Consider the following 22417-nt stretch of genomic DNA (forward strand, 5'->3'; position numbering starts at 1 on the left):
GCTGCCCTCAACTGATAAAGTCGGCCATAATTCTACGGGGTGGAAAGGTAGCGGAAAATAGTCAGATAACCGTCACGACTCTACAATAATTTTACACTGGCGGGACCGTTTATGGATCATTTAAGGAACTCTCAGGAGGTAAGAGGATAAGAGGGGTCCGCTATTGGAAGGAGTACAGGATATGTCGGGGTGTGTTTTTTATTGAAATGAGCGCATCTGGCGTCCAACGAGGGGTTGGACAGCTGAGCACGCACTTTTTCCTCCTGGCCGCCTCTACCACCCCTATGAGGGCCAACCTGCCTGTTTCAGGCGAGAATGGAGCTTCTAGAGACCCTAAGATTGGACCATGGAAATAAAACCTCTTATGAAAATTCGAACACCGGGCCCAGGTTTTTCTTTCAAAATTTATTGGATCGCTCGCAGACCGCTGACCGCGCTGACCTTACTTCCCTTTCTCCGCACCACGGTGATTCTGCCCAATAGTCGGGACCCTAAAAACACGTAACCTCCGTTTTATCGATGGTAAAAAGTAAACGTCGGGTCATGTCGATACCCTCAAATGACGATATTCCATAGCGAATAAAGCGAACTATTTTCAACTGCATAAAATGACGTGTTTCACGAGGTATGAAGTATATTCGGGTTTAGTAATAGTCTGATGAAGAACTAGTAACTCGATGTGTCTCGCGGATGATCTATTTAATAACTTCGAAGTGGATAAAAGTTTAAGATATTTTTACGAACGAAATATACATTCACGTTCATAACATTTATTGTAGCAGAAGGTGGTAATTAATCTGAAGCATCAAAGAACTGATTAGTCGACCAGATTTTGTATTCGTGCAAGATTGTGACCCAATATATACATATATATTTATAAAGAAAAATTTACTAAAATTATTTGGAAGACTCACAATAATACAGCAAGTTATGATAATTTATTTAAAAAATTCAGGTGAATTCAGTAGAAAACGCGAAGAAGTTTTTGCAAAGCCTAAATCTGTATTGTAAGATCGTTTATAGTATGTGTTGAAGTGATCGATACTTCTGAGAAAACTCTACATCTGGTCTTCGGCTTTCACAAAGCGCCGATGTCGTCGATAGCGCATAGACAAAAGAATGCGTCGACGACAGACGATAAGCGGCACACGTGCGACGTCTTTTTTCGGCGTTCCTTTAGTCTCAGGGTAACACTGCTAGCGTGCGGATCTGGACCAGCTTACATATATATTCCCACTTGTATTTACGCTTCTATATTAAATTATATTTTCTACCTTACAATTTATCCACGCGTTTCTTTGTTCACACATCTAATAACCTCAACAGTATGCATTAAAATTCTTAGAGGATCTGATTTACTCAAATTTACTTTGTTCATAAATGTTCTAATAATTATAAACGGGGGTGTATATGTATATGTATGTTCAACCTGTTAGCGAACACTATGAAGCTATTTAACGCTGCTGGAATTTATGAAACAATGTAATTTTATTTAGCACATACAAGGATGTACGGTCGAAGGCGTATTTTACACGGTGTTGGTCATATTATAAATTCATGCGATATTTCGCATACATCATATCGTCGGGTGCATACCGTTGACTCTATTCCCAACGAAAAGTGACTGAAGTACGTGGGCTCGACGTGAACAGCCCTGTCATAACTTTTTAATACCTCTTAAAGGAAGACGACTTTGTAATATCCTGCAGGATATTAGGGCATGCTTTAAAAGACGAATAATATCGGAACGGTGAATACCATTCTCTCTGGCTTGGTCCTTGCGTTCGGACGCTGTATGCACGCTCAGTAGACTCCAACAGGAAGTAGTTAAATGTTACCGGTGTCAGAGCACGGCCTTTGTGCCAAGGAGAGGGTGCTCAGGCTCCGTGGAGTTAGCTGACTGACAGAGTACTATAAATTACATAAATGAAGTAAGCTCCTTCCTCACTCAAACGGACATCTTGCCAAGTTTATAACTTAATCACTCGTGCTTTTCATGCCGGTGGAGGAGCTTAAAGTTCGAGGGACCAGTAGTGTAAGTTGCAGACGGAAGTGATGCCGGAGGGTAGGATCACGTGGAGAAAGAACGATATTCGAAGGAAAAGAAAGTGAATTGGGAAGAGAATTTGATTGAAAAGAAGAAGTGAATAACTTCGAAGATTTAGCTCGGAGGTATAACATATTCGTATGATTGTGCGGTTTTGAGTGAGGATTTGTTAATTTTACATCATGTGCAATATTGCATGTAGTATTGGATGTAATATTGTATGTGATGTATCCATCAATTCAAATATAGAGTATTAAATTTTATATAATATCATTTTAGTACTTCATAAATATCGCTACATATCTTACTTGTAGGTCAATTAATCTTATATTATTTATGATACTAAATGTAACATATACTGTACTTTGAATATACTCTGTTAAGTTTAGAAATGCGATTAAAGTGGATGGCTGTAAAATCAATGAAAATATAAAGATAGATTTTAGGACTATCCGTAGTTGATGGTACTAAAGGAGCAAATTGTGCGGATAAGTTGTTAGAAGCAATTTGTTAAAAGACTACGTAAAGGCGTAACATAAAAGGATTTTTTAGATGTTTATTATTTGCACACTAGGCATTAAAATTACAATTCATGCAAAATGGCCATAACCACGTTAGATGAACGCGAGAAGAAAAAGACGCGACATTCTTTGCAATATTTTATTTCATCATATTCGCCATTAGCTCGTACTCCATACGAATAACACACTTATAAATTTAACTACTCCATATTCCCTTTATCCTTCGCGAAACTACTCTCCAAAGAAAATTAAATAATTTCCGGCCGAAGTTTCCCATGCATTAGCATTTCGACCAGCAGCTAAAGAAAACTAATCCTGTATATTACTCTCACTACCGGACGAACTTTAATCTTTTTAGTTCATGGCTCGATCTCCGTATCATAACCCGGCGGTAGATAAATAAGGACGTAACATTAAAATCGATTCATGTTAATTACTCAAACAAACTGCGGAGATAATGGCACGTTGCGTCTGTGCCTGCAGTCGTCCGCGCATGCTTACGAACGAACGTTCCAATGTAATTTAATTCAGCGCGGCCCCGTTCTATTTCCGGTGTAAAATTTAAGAGAGAGGAGAGGACGCTCGAAGAATCGCGAGCTGTCGGCTCGCATTCGACTCTGGTATCCATCGGCTGTGTTTAATTACGAGTCACCCGGCGTAGTCTCGCCTCTTCTGGCAGACTGCTTCAGCACGGAAGCACTAACTCCTGGTTATCTTAAGCGACATCGCGCACTGGATTCGTATAACTCGCGCTCACCGGATAACTTGAGCCTGAATTACCACGGTTCTCGCGTAAGGATGAGAGCCGAAGAAGCAGAAGACGAGGAAAGGGTGAAGAGAAAGTCAGCGACGCGAAGGGGCGAGATTAAAATCACCTGGAGACCAATGCAAAGTTTTTAATAACCCTTGATGCTTGATTAAGTTATGGCTCTTCGCCGGCTCATCGTTCTCCCTCGTTTCTTCTCTACCACGCACCCTACGTTTCGTTATCCTTTCTTCAACTCCTCCTTTCCTCTCTCTCTCTCTCTCTCTTTCTCTCTTTCTCTTTTTCTCTTTCTCTCCCCCTCTCTTTCTCCTTTCCAGTTCGTTCTCCAGCGAAATAAATTTTGAGCAGAAGTGCTTAGACCGCGTTCGAGTGGAACGGGTACCTCGGTGAGAAAGGGGTTGGAAAGGAAACAAAACTCGTCCGACTCTGCTGAATTAATGGAAGATCCGACGGGATAGTTATCTTCGTGCCACCATTTACACGTAGGAGTTACGTGAACTCGGGATGGTTTTTAAGTATGGCAAATTACATCGAACAGAAGACATTCATCGAAATCGTGCCACATATTTAAAGCGTCGGGTAAAATTTGCATCTGAACTGATAGTCCTTCAGAAAAATTCTCTTTGCGTTTAAAACGTACGAATTCTTGTAGGTGGTTTGATGGATCTTGTTATTTCTATCGGTATTTTACCAATCAGATATATATATATAGTTATGTGAAATGAGATATAGCAGGTATAAAAAGATCAATTTCTAATGAAACAAAAGAATTTACCGAAACTATTATCCAATTAACTTTACATTGTTGTATTGTACAGTTCATAACAAAGCATCTTTTATTGTCGATAATTAAACGACACATGTTCTTTCTGTTCCAGGCTTTGGGTTCGTCACGTTTCAAAGCGAGGACGTGGTCGACAAAGTCTGTGAGATCCATTTCCACGAAATCAACAACAAAATGGTGAGTTGCCTGGTAGGCCAGCAAAGCCTGTTTATCAAACGAAGAGGACACCCATTCTCGCTCGTTTCTCTCCCTCTTCTGCATCCCCATCACGTGACCGTAGAAGTGGTATCAAACGATATTTGCCTTCCGTTCTTCCTCTACGGATATGGCGTCGAGCGGAATTAATTTTCCGTATAATTGAGAAGGATTGCCGTGCTTATTTGCATTTGACACGCACGCACGCGACACACACATGTACGCACGCAACGACAACGGTTGAGCGTGTGAATCTTACGCTGGAAGACGAAAAGCGGTTTCTCGAAAGCCTGTCATAGTAGAGATCACATGGGTCTCTCAGTAATAGACAGTTCTATTTGTCGTCTACTACCAGCGAAATCCCGCTGACGTGGATCAAGGATTTAGCCAGATGCCACTTCTCGTTATCCATAAATCCATACGGCCTAGACGATCCCCAATTTCGTCAATAACTCAGCAACACCATCGTCAGATGTTAGCTTGCTATAAAACAGTCGTCTATTTGCACTGATAATATTAGAGCGATAGATCACGTTGATTAGCTGCTGCCGGATTACCCTTGATTACGGGCATCAAAACACATAATCAAACACACGTTCCTAACGAGGATATAACGAGGCCGAACAAATTATCGTAACTTCGTTTGTTACTTGAATAGAAGATCGAACGACTATCGTGGGAATTCGTATTCCATATTCGCCAAAGCACCTCCTTTACAGACGAATGAAATTACTAATGAAATTTCTATATCCAGCATATCCTAGTGTCCGTAGCCTATCTTGTAGCTTTTCATTAAAATTTTCATTAAAACTTATTCATTGATTGTGGTCGATTGATTATTTAAAATTGGCTTTTCCTTTTATTATATCTGCAATGAACTCGCAAAAGTTCTTAATAAAATCCCTCTCGCTTGAAATATGGATTCAGACATAACTTCAGAAGGAAATCTTAATCCCTTGCCTTAACAGAGATCATATTTTCATTATCAGTATTGCAGACTAAAGTTAACAAATAGAGAATCAGGTCCATGATACATGCATTGAACGAACGGTATAATAATTCTATCAAATAAAATCACAAGGCAAGGAATTAATCATCACTTCCTGTAATTCTCATAACTTCCGCTACTAATCTTCTTACGAAACTTCACTCCAAAATCTCGGGATCCATCGTTCTCATCAGCTGCACGACACACAACTAATATTGAACTTTTATGTTGAATTTGAAGGTCGAATGCAAGAAAGCACAGCCGAAGGAAGTGATGCTCCCAGCGAACCTGGCGAAGACGCGAGCGGCCAACAGAGGCGCATACGGTGAGTTGGTGATGGTCGCGACACCTACCCCCACCACCTATCGTTACGCGCCGTATCCCCTTCCGACGGCTGCTGCCGCGGCTGCACATGCAGCTGCAGCAGCGTCCGCTGGCACCCCACACCACCACTTGCTCACTCCGATAGTCGCTACCGCCGCACCAAACGCGGCCGCTACCTACCAATACGCTGCCGGTGCGACCGCACCTGCGGCGGCAGCCGCGGCCACTACCGCGGCCGTCTACGATGTCAAGAGGGCACTCGCTGCCGCGGCTGCGGCTGCAGCCGCGGCCTCCTACAGGCCTCATCCTGTCGCGGCCGCAGCAGCCTCTCGGGCCGCAACCCTCACTTATTCCATGAGCGATCTATTAGGCGTACAGGGCCTCGATATGGGTGCCGTCTACCATCCGATACCCACGATTGGACTATGACCGACAATACTCACGCCCCTTTCCAGGCCTCAATAGGTTTCATCTTAAAGGGCAGAGTTTCTTCAGTCGTGCATTGGGCCTTTCCATGTTTTTGCATTCATTTTACTCTTGATTCTTCGATCGACGATTTGTTAGCGATAATTTCTAGTATAATTCCATTTATATAAACTCCATGTGATTGAACGAAATTTTAGTTATATGTCCGATTAAATAAACATGTGTTAGTTAAATTTATTTATCGGAACTCTTATCATATGGAAGAAAAATCGTAGATTATAGGAAGAATAAATGGACTCTTTCTACATGAACCCCAACTGTATAAACTGTTAGTTGCCCGACAAGTTCATATAAATGGAATTTTACTGTTAATTAGTTAATCGATGGTTTGATTGGGTTGAGTTTGTAGTATTGGATGAAGTGTAGATTTAGGATGTCCGAGGTAGTAGGGGATTGTATATTTTTTGTACTGTTATATGGAATGGGGGTTACGTGCCAAGGAATTAAGAGCGTACAAATTTGGAGGTGTAGGTAGCTATGCTTTTGTATCGTGTTTCATGAAAGTTTGAGCAGGTGTGTTGGAATCGATTCATAGTTGATCGGGTTCGTTCTGATTTGAATGACGTATTGGTATCCCGTTTGTACATGTGATCGTTACAATTGTGTTCTTTGTTCTAATCGATGTTTTCTTATTTTTGTATTTTTTTAAATATTTTTTTCGTGTATGTAATTTTTTAACGGGATACCAAGTGCACTTTGCGGTACTTTGAAACATTCCTCGATTTAGGACTCATCGCCTTCTTTTTCGGGAAAGTATTAGCGTAAATTACCTTGCAGTTGATTTTCGACTTGGTATAGCAGCGAATCGAAGACATATCGAGAAGTGCAATATAACGTAGTCTAGACAAAACCATTCCTTTTTATTCCCGGGATTCGAGTGTGGGAATAAGCGAATTCTCGCGAGACTGCTCGAAAAGCTCAGTTCAGTAAAACTGTGATCGTAGTAAGAAAAGAAAAAAAAAAAAATAAAGATTGAAAAGTATAAAAATGTAGTGAATCATAAGTCTGTTTGGTAGAACTCGATTAATCGCGTATCTGGCATCGTTTTCTTCGTAGCCAAAGATTAGCGTAGATAGCAAATGGAACAAACCTGCATCGCAAAAGACTGGTAGTGATTTCGTAGTTGATTAGCAAGAGACAAGTAGTAGGACAATAAAAGGAAGTGTTCAAAATTTAGGCAAATTAGTCTGTTTCAACGAGCAGCGCTCGGTAGTAAGTTGATACATCGAACGTACCTCTTGCAGAAACCATTCCTCCTTCTCATAAATTTCTAAAATTAAAAATATAAATTTCAATGTAACTTACCAGTAAATCTCATAGAAAAATATCTGTTTAGGCAGTTGGAAAATTCTAAAGTAGTAGAAAAGACAATCAATTGCAAACGACCAACGTATTACGTGTTTAGAATGTACTTTAGTTAGACTATTGAATCTTGATTAGGAGAGGAGGAAAGGTCGCAAGTAAAAGGCAATCAGGTCACGATACCACACAGATATTTAGATACTTTTCGACGAACGAAAGAGATACAAATTCCTGCCTCGAACGACTCGCGTTCGTGACAACACGTCAATTGATTCGTAGATGTTAGATAATTTCGTAGCAAACTGGATCGAAGCTTTATGGTAGCGCTCGATGTGTTCGCATGGTTGAACGACAATTCAATTCGAACAGACGATCGTGAAGGAATCGACGATGGTGTCGGCAAAAAGGAAGGAAAGCAGATGAAATGAAAAATATGAAATCTTTGGAACTCGATCGAGGTCGAGGTTCTATGGCATTCTATTTTTCCATGAAAGTGAAGGTTGTTCGTTCGATTTCGAGAGCGAGGGCGCCCGTCGTCGAGATCGTAGATTGCTAGAATTTCATCGAAGCAGGAGGGAAAGAAAAAGGAAAGAAAAGAAAAGCGTAAAGAACGAGTAGGAAGAAAAAAATGGAAAGAAACGCAAGAACACATTCCCAGGTAGCGGCACGTCGTATATTATTCCCAGAAGGAGGTGAATTTCTGATTTGCACGGGATGATATGTCGAGTGGTATAAATAAAGCCGTGAATCGTGAATGGTGAAGGCGGATAGCGCGTCGAGAGCGCGCGGCAAATGGTCGGCGATAAGCATTTCTCATTCGTCGCGCCTTTCAGAGTATTTTTCGCAATGAATTTCATGAAATTTCATAATGTCGAGAATATGAAGAAGTACGTACTCCAATACGGCGGTACACGTGTACGATAGAAGCAAAAGAAAGAAAAAAAGGATGAATAAGAAAAACAACGCGAGGTCACAGCTATCTATATGTATATAAATGCACACGCGAAACTATATACATATACATAGAATACTCGTGTGCATATAACATATATATAATTATATGAATATATATATATATATATTCATATATATATATATATATATACGATACGTACCTTGTGAAAAAAAAATTACAATGAAAAGGAAAATGAAATGACAAAAAAAGTTGCAGAATTAATTCATTTTAGATAAATAGCAGATTATATACATATATTATATATTGTTTTGTATCTACGTATTTGGTAAAACGCCATATAGTATTTGATATTGATATTGATATATTTTGTGAGAGCCGCATTACAACCTTCTAGTTTTTGTAATAGACCTACAGATTATACATATCGGAGTATATTCTATATATATATCTCTCTATTTATACATATATATATATCTAGGTAATTAGGTAAACATTTGTGTTGTTACAAACCTTAGCTACTTAATGAGACTTTTTTTAGGTGAAACTAGGTTTGAATTAGCTAGAGCGAATATAATTTTTGACGAATTACTATACTATGTATACGTTCCTATCATTGAGACTACTAGTTAACTATAGCCTTTTGAGAAGTCACTATGATACCGATAGTTTAGAAATATATTCTAGGTATTTCTTCGTGGAAGACCCGTTTAGTGATCTCTTTCGTATCTTTCCTCGTCTCCCTTTTGATCCTGTATCGGAAAATATAAAAGATATCATCAGAAAAAATATCTAAAAGAAAACTGGAAGAAAAAAGAACAATGAAAAGAAATGAGAAACAGCCACAGTGTCTTCCACGAAGAATGCATATTATCAGCGGCTTCAAAGAGACCTATTACAATGTACCTATTACTTAACAAGCTACGTTACATAGTACGTTTATATTACGTTACACGTAATATTATACCTCTCTATAGGATATATACTAAATATATATCGTGCGTATACCCGTCTACACCTATACCTTACAACCCACCGGCCCGTACCCCCACTCCTCTAATACCCACTTTACTCGTTACATAGTATTTAACTCTTCTAAGCTATATAGCATCATTTACCTTAATAATAATGCGTGAGACGTGTGTCCTAGAAAGTACGTACTTTGCCCGAGAGGCTCAACAGTGTCAGTTTCGTAAGTAGACCAGATCTTAACATGCGGATTATCTTTCTGTTCACACCTTTGTAATGCTTTGTTGGGCCAGATTTTGATTTGTTACACGGGGAACGTAGCGTTGCGCCTTTTGTCTAGACAGAGAACCCAATTAGAAAAATATGCGTCTTCCTTCCCCGTAAACGTTTATGGCCGCGCACTACGCAAGTACGAACGAGATTAAAAAATGAAATAAAAAAGAAACTAAAAAAAAGAAACAGAATAGAGAAGAAAACGATATCGAGAAGAAAGAAAGGAAAGAAACGAATGTTTGCGTTCCTCGATAAATAATGTTTCTTGCAATACTCTATGTTTATATGTATGTGTCTCTCTTTCTCCCTCTTTCTCTTGAGAAACATCCAGCATCAGAAAAGGATCAAAGAAATAACCATAAAATTCGGAATGAGTAACTCAATGGGATTCTATGTTGCCAAAGCTATCGATGTGACGTAAATGTTAATTGACCGGCAACTCGATCGTAAAACTCGACCGGAATGAGCTTTATACGCTCCTCGAAACTGTAAGAGACTATTAATGTTAATGCCGTACGTAAACATCTGTTCTACGTGAAATCGATTTGTTGCATCTGAGAAAGTACACGTACATTATATAATTATTATATTACTACATAAACATATATAGTACATACGAAGTCGCTGCGATTGTCAAGTATAATACAAAAATAAAATGCGCGTTGCAATATGCACATTACAAATATTTATATAAATTAAAAAATATATATACATAAATATTATATATACACGTACATGTCTAATATTCGAGTCCGTTTACGTACTATACGTGAATCGATCTTCTCTATCTATATGAGAGTAAAATGAATGGTATTTAAATAAACACGAGATAATGTTGGAAGTATATGCAAAGATTTTCATTGTTGTTCAAACGGATTTTCAAAACAGAACAATACAAAAGAAAGAAACAAAAAAAAAAAAAAGATAAAATGAAATAAGAAAGCACACAAAAAAATATCAAAGAAAGAAAAGAAACAAAAACGATGTCACACTGAAATGATATAGAATTGTGTTGCGTGCTTGATGTAATCAAAACCAGCCCGGTAGAGAGACTTTAGGTACGAAATCACTAATACTATTAATATGTATCAGTGTATCTTTTAATGGCTAGAATAAATGCTCTTATACTTTTCCATCTGCGTATATTGTGAGAGCAGCGTCAATATGGACACTAGAATAGTGAAACAGTAGTGTAGTATTGTGGTCGGTGTTTTTTTTCAATATTGTATCGTCGATCTAAGTGTGGTAGTGGCGTCGATAATGTGTCACGTGCTTTGTACGAACGAAGCATCGACAATTAAAAATTCCGAATTATGCTTTAATTAAAATTCAAAATTTTCTTGCATCCAATATTTTTCGTTCCAATTGCCATTTGTAATTCAGAGATTTTATAAATTTATTTAAATGTTATGCCTTCCTCGCGATCGCACGACACATTATCTGCCCTTAGTCAATATCTAATAAGCTACATAGTCAGCCTAGCAAATATTACTTAACGGTAAATGATTAACCAATACCTTGAAGGCTACAATAACCATAGATCATAGGAGGGTTTATTTTGTGGTAGAATTGGAAATACCTCGGCCGCGCGTAGTTACTAGTACCTTGTCACAGAATTTAGTCGATGCGCTATATAGTCGATGCGATATACATATTATAAATAGTCAGAATCTTAGTTGTGTGGTCTTTTCAATTAGTATCAAATTATGAAATTTCATGGATGCCTTTCTTTCTCTCTTTCTATATACTTCTATATACTCTTTTTCTATAAACTTCTTTGTTATATCTCCTACTCTCTGTCTAACCTAGAACGCTTTTAATCCAACTTCTTCTTTCAATCTGTTTTATTTTCTAATTTTTGTTCAGTTTTCTTATCTTTACTTTTAACCCTTCTCTCATTGTTTGAAACCTAGTCATCCGTTACACTCGAACCGTCTATACCGACGAATTTCTGCAACGCTTTGCTTTATACTTAACTTGTCTCCATGTACATATTTTAATTGTCTACGCATTACCTTTGCCTGCACGAAGAAAAATATTGCACAACAGAATCATCAGTTAGACACACGTGAGTTAAAATTCACGATAGTCCTCATAGTCGCGCGTACTCACCTTCGGATATCTGATCGACAATTTTATTTTTTTAGGCTTCATTCGATCGCTCAGTACTTTTCTTCGTGCTTAGTTGCAGAAATTTCTATATTGGGACTTACGATTTACTATTTGCACTAACTAATCGAAGCAATTGAAATGAGTAAATGAAGGGAAAAGAATGATAAAATGAAGAGACAGATTTTTCTATCCGACTCTGGTCAATCTCGTCACGGTATTAATGTGATCTGTTTTTCCTTGTAGATTTTATGTGGTCCCTGGGAGCATTACCTGATGGTGAGTATTGAAATATGCACGAACACGTACAACAAAACGACTCCAATGTCCAATGACATGCCTACCGTTCCGTAACAACGTTCAATCACGTTTGACGTAAGACCATCGTTGTAATATTCACGCGTCGATCAATCACGAAAGCGAAACGAAATTCTGTATGCTACTTGCCACGAGTTTTCTCGTCCTGAGTCTCATGCATGATTCACCCACGGTACACGGATAAAATCGTGCAACCGTTCCACTTTATGTGTCTCCGTAAATTTTTGCCTTTGTGAAAATACACTGGTTCATTAACGTAATTATTCAGTTAATGCGTACCTGGTTACTGGCATCATTCGATATTGCATCGGAGAAACGCGTTTCCCGTGTCAGAAATACGATACATTAATTTCATTCGAATTAAATCGAAATGTTAAAAACGAACTCGAGAGTATCTTTCTTCGTGGAAATTGTGTGAACAGTATAATTTTATAGAGTTTTCGATCGAAAATGTTCCGTAGAGTAACACGGTACGTACTTGGGAAATGTTTTATCTAATATATTTTACAGAAGGGAGCATGTAGATCGTAGTTGATAGAGGACATATTTGTATATTAGATAGACATAACTTATTAAATCACACTTTTCAATCTATATACTTTAATGTAACAATTATTAGAAATTTCTAATGATATTATACAGTACGTTAGAAATACCTTGGTAGTATGGTTACCTAATGTCAAGATATCTTTTCATAGTTCATTTGTACTCTCGATTCAAAATAAACGTATCACACTAGTCTAGTTCAATAAACAATTGTTCGTACTTATAAGACATTTACTTGTATAAATAAAATAGTAATTTTCATGTGCTGACTTGGCAATTTATTGATGTTAAATTCAATAAGAAAAAGCCTACTATCACGGGAACGGACATAATAGGTAACAATGTTACAATAGCGCTAACTTAAAGAACAACAAATAAAACTACGTGCAATGCTTTTCTTAAAATAATTCAAACCGATCAGCTTTAAAATTAGAGTTCCGTAATTTCTACTAATCCAGAAGCTTCGCTGACAATCAAAAGAGATCGGGAAAAAACGACGTATCCCGTTTTAGCAACAAACACACGCATTCACACGCATCGTTACGATTCGACACGAAATATTCAACACGCCATAACCCTCCTCCATACGCTCCTGAAAAGCTTCCGAGCTCAGGTAACCAAGCACAGGGAAGAAAAGCTGACAGATTCTTTTGCTCTGTTCACAGGTTTCCCAGCGGCGGCGTACGCGGCATACGCGGCAAGCCGCGGCTATTCTGGGTACCCTAGTTTCGGACTGCCCTACCCGACAGGTAACCACCTTAGCCTTAACCACCTTAACCACCATAATGCGGCCCACATCGCGCCCTTGAATCTGAACTTGAACCTAATACAGGCACAGCCTGCCCCCCACCATAATCCGCCTACCCCTACACCGCTCTTTTACCATCCCAATTTGGACCTCTACAACGCCATGCCTCTGTGAACTAACTAATTATATGTGTCTAATAATAATCTCGACATCGAGCTATGCGCACATATCTCTAATCAAAAGAAAAACTCACTTCCATTGCTACACCATTTTACTAACTGTGCTCTCGCTGTCGCTACTCGTTGCCCTGCTCGTCGTCGTCGTCGTCGTCGTTATCGTCGTCACCGTCGTCAATGCCTTTGTCGTCGATTTAACACGAGAATCGGACGAGTTACCAGTGGGTGTCGGGAAATCAAGATGAGCTAATCGTCAGAAATTAAGCTCGGCTTGAAGGAGAGGGCAAGTAGCAGATCTCGTGCGCACAAGAATCTTGAGAGGTTGTGGAGCTTTTGTTACAGGACCGTCGGCCTCTTGCCGAAATTCTCATCCGAGAACAATGGCTCCTTAAGCACTCGAGATTGAGTTCGATTCGAAGCTTGACAATTTCGAATAATCGACTAATTTCAAAGCGGATTTCAAAGTGCTCCTTTGAAGTGATCCTTCGAAGTGATCCTTCGGAGTGGCCTCGGTCGCGAGTTCGAATTCTCGACGATGCGCGAAAAGATGTTTGTGAGAACATAATCGATTCCTCTATTAAAGGGGGCGAAGCGTACATCGTCAATTCTGCTCGCGTTTTACGCAGTATCCTTTCCTGACCAGGCAGGTTGTGTTTATGAGACACGGAAGCTATTGGAAATCCATTTCCGCGGCAGAGTTCCGCTTTCGACGACAGGACACTCGGGAAAATAAGTGATCTAATGTTGCGTCACAGACCGACGTTCTATCGAGAACGGAACGGTTGTGCGCTGTACGTCCAACGCGAAGGACGTTGTATATTATTCAGCAACGTTTGCTCGGGTTCCGACGATCCTCAACTTCCGGGCCGAAGTTTCGACCGCCGGAGCACCGACAGTCGGTCTCACTCGATACGAAAGGAGTGGTGAACGTTGTACAAAATTGCTATAAATTATCGTATCGATGTTAAGAAGTTAAGATTTAAGATAGGAATAAGGAGGTGCCGATTCTCTTCGGCCAATTTTCTACCCCGTTCCGTGTTTACCCGAAAAAGATTTTAAGAACAGTCGATTCATCTTATGACGATTTGTCTGTTTAATTTCTACTTATGATACATATCTATTTGTTAAAATTTCGGCTGTAATTCATACTAAATAGCAATTACATCTTGACATTTTTTAAAAGTTGCAAATAGCTTCTTCAGAGATAAGACGATATACTGATATTTTATTATATTTTATATCGTCCCGCAAGAACTTAACTTAAAATAAAAATTTATAAGTTCGTAATTTGTTGGTTTATATAACAAATTTCGTGTGTATAGAAACTTAAAGCCTTTCGCTTGGAAATTTGAAATAAAAGAATCGCGTATGTCGAATATATTTATTTAACTTAGATACATAATCAGTATACGTCGCAAATTCGTTTTTATTTTTAACGTTCCGCGGAACATATTTTTAAGCTCGTATGAATCAAAGTGAAAGATATTTACGTTTTAAAGATACGGATATTCTCCAATCAAATTGTATTGCAAGTTATAAACGTAACAAATTGTATTCGCGTTCTTGATGCTCGTCCGGAGAAATACGCATACGCAAAGTCCCGCGATAGAAATGCAGATCAAAAAGGAGAAGAATCCAGCGAACTAGGACAAGATAATGAGAGGCTGATGTATGGGAAAAGTTACGTCGTTAAACAAATTCTCTGTTTCTTACCTCCTGCATTCGATAGCGTCTTGCGTGCCTTCGACTGTCAATAACAAACTGCTCTGCTGGCACGGAATTTTCTTTCAAAGCATCGAGGCTTTACGATCCGCGAAACGCTTTAAAATTGCTTCTGCTAATCGATTAATCAATTTCAATTACGTTCTCCATCTCCCTCTCTCTCTCTTTCTCTCTCTTTCGCTCTCTTTCTCTCTGTATAGATCGTTAAAGCGTACATCGAATCGGATCGATCAGTGTAGGCGAATGAGGCAAACAACCAACGAGCAAAATGAAAATTTCAACGAATGAGTTAAAGGAACGGCCACGATACGAATACCCTCTGCTACTAAATAAATTTTCGATCGCTGCATAGGGTAAACTTATTTATTACGCGATACGATTCCATTGGAAATCATTCCTGCGAGTAGCGTATGCACACGAACCCTCGTACGATCTCATACGAGACACGAAGTCGTCGGATTTCAATTCCATCGAATACATATACAATTCCGATAATATATTTAAATCGACTGACTATCAAATCGATTGTAATTTAAGATTAATCGTGCGGTCGCGGAACGGGGTAAAATGTCATTGTTAATATTAGGTAGGGGTAAAGGGAGCATATCGATTACAAACGATATGCGAGTGAACCGCATCGCGGTTAACCCTGCACGAATAGATATACACAAACGCAGGCTAGAGCAATTAATAGGAAACGTTTGGAAAATGAACGCGTCTATAGGTGGGTATCGAATGATCTAAATCGAACCGGTTGATTGGAGGTAGCTGCGGGCAAAGTTTTCGAGGTCAAGCGCCCTTCATGTTGAATTCGAACTCGAAATGAAAATCCGCAGGCCGACGTTCAGCAAATGAAGAAGCCCAAAATGAAGATTCGACCGTGTCGCTTCCCATAGCCAGGGCACTCCATCAGACAAAATTTCGTGCCGGAGCCGGGAATTATGCGTTTACTACTCGCTTCGATCGGCTCGCGAGATGCGAAAACGACCCTCGGGAATTTAATGTGGTCATCGACGATTCCCATCGATTTGTTACTTCGTTTTATACTTTCCGTTCTACTCGTTCCACCGACTTTTATTTGTTCGTTAATTATTTCCCTCCGTATTTTTGCAGTCTCGTTATCGTATTGGTTATTTTTAGATAATCGATACAGATATCGATAGCGTTTGTTAAAACGTCTACTGTGTTGCGTCGAAACGACCGTACGAGAGACAACTAGGTCCGTGTGTAACGGAACCACGTGAAAACAGAGAAATACAGTACAGTAATCACGCCTCCCATGGTGAGCTTTCGCAGACGTAACGCTAGTTCCAAAGAAGCTTCTTCGATCCCCGTAACTACTGCACCCCTGCCCTCTGTCCGTCGCTCGACCGCTACTCTTACACGTCTTACTAGCCCATTTGTTCCCTTCTCTTTCGTCCATTTTTGGCCATTTATCTGCCACACTCGTCTTTCTCCGCAAACTTTCTCTCTTTCTCTGTTTGATCTTTTCTCATCGTTCCTATTTGCGAGCTTCTCGAAGAGGAAATTTCGAGGCGAAAGTTTTCAACTTCTTCCTCCCTGCACTTTGTATCTCCTTCCTCTCCCCAGTTTGAACTTGTGATACCACCCCCTTATGTGAAGCATGTCACGAAAATAGCGAAGCAATAACATATAACGCCAATAGAGGCGGACAAACTGCGACAGGTGTCCCATGCACGTCGACCGGACATAAATTAGCTGCAAGGAAACAGACGTAAACGCTGCTGTGTGGAAAAAGAACATCGTGTGTATATCCACGAAAACAATGTATATTACGCGACGTATAACGTAAACGGTTTCGAATATCGTGCTTTTTTCGCCGTTGATCTAATCGCCGTGATATATATATGATATATAATATATTATTTTTTCCCTTCGAAGTACATCGATCCTAAGAATAATTCACGTGGACGAGCAGAAAGAGAACTCATAAATAATGCATAATGTTTTTCGGACGTTGGTTCATCCCTTGGAACGAACATCTTTTCCTCGTGCGTCCTCTTTTTCTTCGATTCCCTTCGTCATTTCGAAAAAAGAAACCGGCATATTTTTACTTTCCTCCAGAGACCGTACATCCCGATGTTCCCTGGAATCGTTTCCAATTTCCCTCACCGTCCGCTATTTAACGCATTTGAATAACCTCTAGTCCGGGAAGCGGAGCGGTTGCGCGACCGCAAACGCTCCCTCCTCTTACTTCCTTTTTTTCTGTGCTTTCTTTCGTACTTTTGCGTATGGTTCACGAGGCATGGCGGTAGAAGGAAGAAAAAGAAATTGTGGGTAACAACCACCAATGATTGATCACTGCGAACGAAAACCCCTCCGCCTTAAAGTCGTCCGTATACTCCCAATGTCCGAAAAACATTCGTCGGTGAAGCCACCCTCTCTCTCTCTCTGTCTTTCTCTCTTCGAATACGAAAGAGGGGTGGCCGATACGCGATCGGTGCGCGAAAATGAATTTCCTCCTTGTTGAAAAAATATTTTCCGAGAGATATCGAACTCACGCGTCGGAATTTGCAATCGAGAGAAATTCTCGTTCGACCGTGGGCGGCAGTTAGACTCGCGTTAGACGCTGCCCAATGAAGGAATACATCTATATATGTATATATCTATATATATATATATATAGATAGATTTCTCTTAGATGGTTGAAGAGGTGGTGGTGTTAGAGTGATTTCACGTGAAATCGCTCGCGACGGAACCTGCTCGTTTGTTCGCCGAGTCGATCCATCAAGAGAGATTAAAAGATTTCCTCGTGCTTGGGCTAGCTCTTTGTTTCAGGGAGAAATTGTAATGTGACGGGATATCGGACGGTGGACTGGTTCACGGTGCTAATGTTTTCTGAAATACGAGTACTTTCATTTTGTTGATTACATGTTTGGTTGCATTTAGTTAAATTGTATGAAATACATGTTTGATGTTAACATACACAGCCATAGTGAATAATATCGTACATTGTCATGAAACTGACATGACGATACATTTAACAACGAAATAATTAACGGGTGTAATACAGATTCCAAAATCAATTTTACAATGTCTATTTCATTAAACTTTCATATTGTTTTCAGTTTAGGCTGCAAAAAATTAAGTTACACATAATCAATTTTTAATAAGAAATTTTGATATTTTGCAACAAGAAAATCATAAATTCTACTCACATAATCGCTTTGACCACAGAAACGCTTGAATGTTGTACACGCCAGACCAATAACTACCGTTACCTTTGTGAACGTTTGAAACTTTGGCTAATTCAGTGACGCGGGAATAATTTTCCACCACCAGTTACTAGAAACTATTACCTTCCTCCGACGGCTTGATACTTTGAGAGAAGTTGTTGCATTCGCGATCGAATCCGACCGACTAAATAAGCAAGCACATGGGGCACCGTGCTCGCAGTTTCTCCGTAACGACGTGCCAGTCGCGTCTAGTTTTGTCACTTTGTGGTGTGCTGCATGCCAACTGTCGAGAAATTCCTTGACAACTTGTCCATTGACCAGAGAATCAGAACGTATGTGATGTTGTGATCGTTTCTAACCTAAACGCATCGGAGAGAAAGGGAGGAAGACTGTTGTTGAGAGGAAAGACTGTTATTGCGCGCGAAAGAAAGAAAGATTTGACTTACAAAAAAGATTTTTTTGAAAGAAAACTAAAACTTGCGACCACCCAGTGCGACTACGGGACTCAGAGGGGGTTGGTGGTACTTTCAGGTGCCTTGGGACTACCGCCCTTATCAGCCGGAGATACATCGCTACACAGCCTCTCCACAGAGTACAGAATCATTCCCGAACAATGAGCGGACCGATGCAAAAGGTCGTGGAACGTATGCGAGAGCGTGTGTACTACGAGAATCGTTAGGGGAAACGTGTAGATCGGGATTGAGGGATGCGTGTTGTGTAACCGTAATGTAATTATTTAGCGATAACAAGATGCGTGAAAGGGGAGGGGGGAAATAAAGCAAAGGGTTGCGTATACATTACACTAACGGCATTTTTTGCTTCTTGTCGAGGTGATATATACATATGATTCATCGGTACGATGTGTGTTACATATGCGTAATAAAATCGATTAGATTGTGTGAAAAAAGGAGTGACAGGGAGAGACTTGCGAAACGTGAGCAACCAAAATGCTTAGTTCTTCGTTCGCGTCGAGACAAAATCCGGCTCTTTTTTGCTTCTTACAATGCGTCTATCCCTCCGACTAATAATGGTTTCATCAAGCTTTCTCGTAAGATTGGTACTAGACAGACGTAACGACGACTTTTTCGAATATAATCGTGATAACGAGTTTCCTTCTCTCTTTTCTTCTTTGCATTTCTGACGCAGAGGAAGTTTAGTACGCGAATCTATCATCTCGCGACTTCGACGAACTTTAGTACGAGATTTCTTATAAGACGCAAAAATAAATCAGCACGCCTTTTATGTGCTTCTTTCCTCTTCTCTCTGCTCCCTTCCTTTTCATCTCTAGCTTTCTTTATCGCCTATTCTAAATTCTCAGAGTCATCTTTTTTTCTTCCTTTCTTCCTTACACGTTTTCCTTGGTTTTCCTGTAATGCGAAAAGGTCTGAATATAGAGTAATCTCGAAAGTATACGCAATGGATACGCAATGGATATGCAATGTCGTCGGCAAATTGTACACTGATTGTAAACTTTTGTTATCTTATTTATTGTTTGGATTATACGCATTACGTTGAGAATACAATTGTTCTTTCAAAGATTCACATATTTCCTTTTCTATGTGTTTTTGTCTGTTACTTTTAACTAAACGAATTTACGAGCAATGAAATTCATTAGCGAAGTTTTATTGTTATTTAACTTGAACTTTCTGAAGGGGAGGACTCTATTTTTATTTCTTAGTAACCACGATATTTTAATTTCATTAGTACAATTTCAAATATGGTTAATGAATGGTCATTGTATATTTATTCTAAGTAAATATTCATTGCACGGTGCAATGCGAAAAGTCGTCAGGCGTTGATTAAATTTGGTGTAAATCGGTTCCAATTTTAAACAGGTATTAACCTAATTCTTATAATCTTCGCGCTAATTGAAATTTCCGCTTTCAGTGGGTACCAGCAAATTAATGGTTGTTGCGATTCGTTAAATAAACGAGATATAGAACGTTAAGCGGTGAAATGTTGCATCGCGCTACTTATCAGTATCCCGCCCTATCACTCTTCAAACATTCAACATTTTTAAACATCATACTTAAAATTATACGCTGCCTTTTCACCAACCATCTATAACAGATTGTCTTTCTTCCAAAATAGTCTCTCTTGATTTATAACTAATTTCTTCGCCTTTCATATATTTTCAAACTCCAGAGAATCAATTTTCCAAGAACCATGGATAAATTTTATTAATTTCGCGTCGAATTCAGTGCAAAATTTACGCAACTTTTTCTAACAAAATATACTTGCGATGGTTTTCCATTTGTACATCAAGAAAATTTATTACCACAGTATTTCTCTATTGGCAAAGTTATTTTTAAAAGGCTGTCAGAAACTGGTTCGGAATTTCTTTAATTATTTATCGCGATTGTAAAGCTTTTTAGTCTGTTAAGGACTCTGATTTTGGTATACTGGATGTAAAAGATATAACGCGGTCGTAAAACCTATCAAGGGCTAAACTTTATTTGAAGGGTTGAAACGCTTAATAATTTGACATATTTTGTGAGTATAAGGATTTCGAGTCCAGAACTGTTGTACACTAATGAATGTAGTTCCTTAGTGCTTTAATCTCTCCTATCCTTTCTATATTAATTATGCAAGGTAAATGCTCATACTCATATTTTCTTTATATGAACAAAAGCTACTTCAAATTATATACCAAACATGTCAATTTACAACTACGTTGTCATCTCTACTTAATATACCAAAGTACATATATACCTTATTTTTCACCCTGATAAACACGAATATGTCATAAACGACAGTTTGCTATGGAAACCAATTATTCTATGTAACATCAATTTTATCCATCCAAAATCTACGTATCAAACACGCCACTATCCTCTTACTCGCCATCTTCCACATACAGAAGATCGAAATATAAATCAATTACAATTTTCACCCTGTCCACCCCCGATATACTTCCATCAGACATTCTTCGCGACGTAATAGGTGCTCCGTCCAAATTGACACCTGCACGCGCGCATTATTTACAACATAGCAGACCGATATCGCGCAGCACTCGTTCACACGATCGATGAGGTTTCTCCGAGAACACTCTTTCAACCCGGCGATATTTCTCCGGCAGTTCGATGCACGATCGGTGTACGCGTGCACACACGGTGTATACACACGTGCGTGCGTACACGCACACGTCGTATCGAAGTCCCGTCCTTTCATTGGGAGTCTGGCTGTGCAACCGTGACGGGGCAACGACGAAGCAACCAGGGGGTTGAGGGTTGCACAGTAGGAGAGGTGCACCGTCGTATTTCACAGTCATTACCGTAACGTGTTACCGTGCGCGCTCGTTGCGCCACGCAATAAATCGTTGGTTACCGTTACCATGGATGGCGCGCAAGGAGGGAACGGGTGTTCGAGGGGTGGCCGCGGGTTATTGTGGCGTCCTAAACCCCACAGCTCGTATTAGCCCTCGAGCAAACGATGCGACGCGGTCTGTTTGTAACAGTCGTAACCTCTTTTTCCTCTCTTTCTCCTGTTATCTAAAACTGTTCGTTTAGAAATCGAGCCTCGATTGCCAGCGATCTTTCGGAGAAGATTGATCCAAGATGTAATTCGTACCTGCGTTTCGACGCAACGCTTGTCTCTTTATATTCTCTTCTTTTTTTTTTTTTAATACAGAGGTCACAAATGAAGAACATGGTAAATTATATTTTTAATTCTTTTATCGTAGGACTATTTTAAAATTCAACACATTGTCAACCAAATTCATGTGAAAACGTATCTTCTCATTTCATTTTGGGATTAAATTTGCGTCCTCTATCATGTTTAAACGTTTAAAAAGTGTCGATAATATCAGTTGCGCAGACTAATTAAGTTAAATTTCTTAATTGTTTAATCGTTAAATTAGAAAAAAGGATGATATAACAATCAAAAAATCAATAAAAGTAGATTTACCGTATTTTCCCCATGCGGTCGTCGATTTACCAAATTTTCTTGAAAGATTCTTTATTTATTATATTTATATTTCACCTCTATCCAAGAAGATGTTCTTCTTTACAATCACAATATACGTAACTTTAAT

At 39.3% G+C, this 22417-nt stretch overlaps 1 protein-coding gene across 9 annotated transcripts in view; it reads left to right on the forward strand.

Moving 5' to 3' along the window:
• The window catches only part of Rbp6 (RNA-binding protein 6), a 765794-nt gene that overhangs the window by 705402 nt on the left and 37975 nt on the right, over window positions 1-22417 (forward strand). For 6 of the 9 annotated variants that reach the window (XM_072007202.1, XM_072007200.1, XM_072007204.1 and 3 more), the window contains 4 exons: window positions 4213-4295; window positions 5542-5626; window positions 11924-11956; window positions 13207-13290. In XM_072007202.1, the coding sequence (XP_071863303.1) occupies window positions 4213-4295; window positions 5542-5626; window positions 11924-11956; window positions 13207-13290 (285 nt within the window). The remainder of the gene's footprint in view (window positions 1-4212; window positions 4296-5541; window positions 5627-11923; window positions 11957-13206; window positions 13291-22417) is intronic. The other 3 variants (XM_072007203.1, XM_072007205.1, XM_072007207.1) reach the window with 1 other exon arrangement.

This window comes from Bombus fervidus, chromosome 7 (assembly GCF_041682495.2).
Source record: "Bombus fervidus isolate BK054 chromosome 7, iyBomFerv1, whole genome shotgun sequence".
Taxonomy (NCBI): Eukaryota; Metazoa; Arthropoda; class Insecta; order Hymenoptera; family Apidae; genus Bombus; species Bombus fervidus.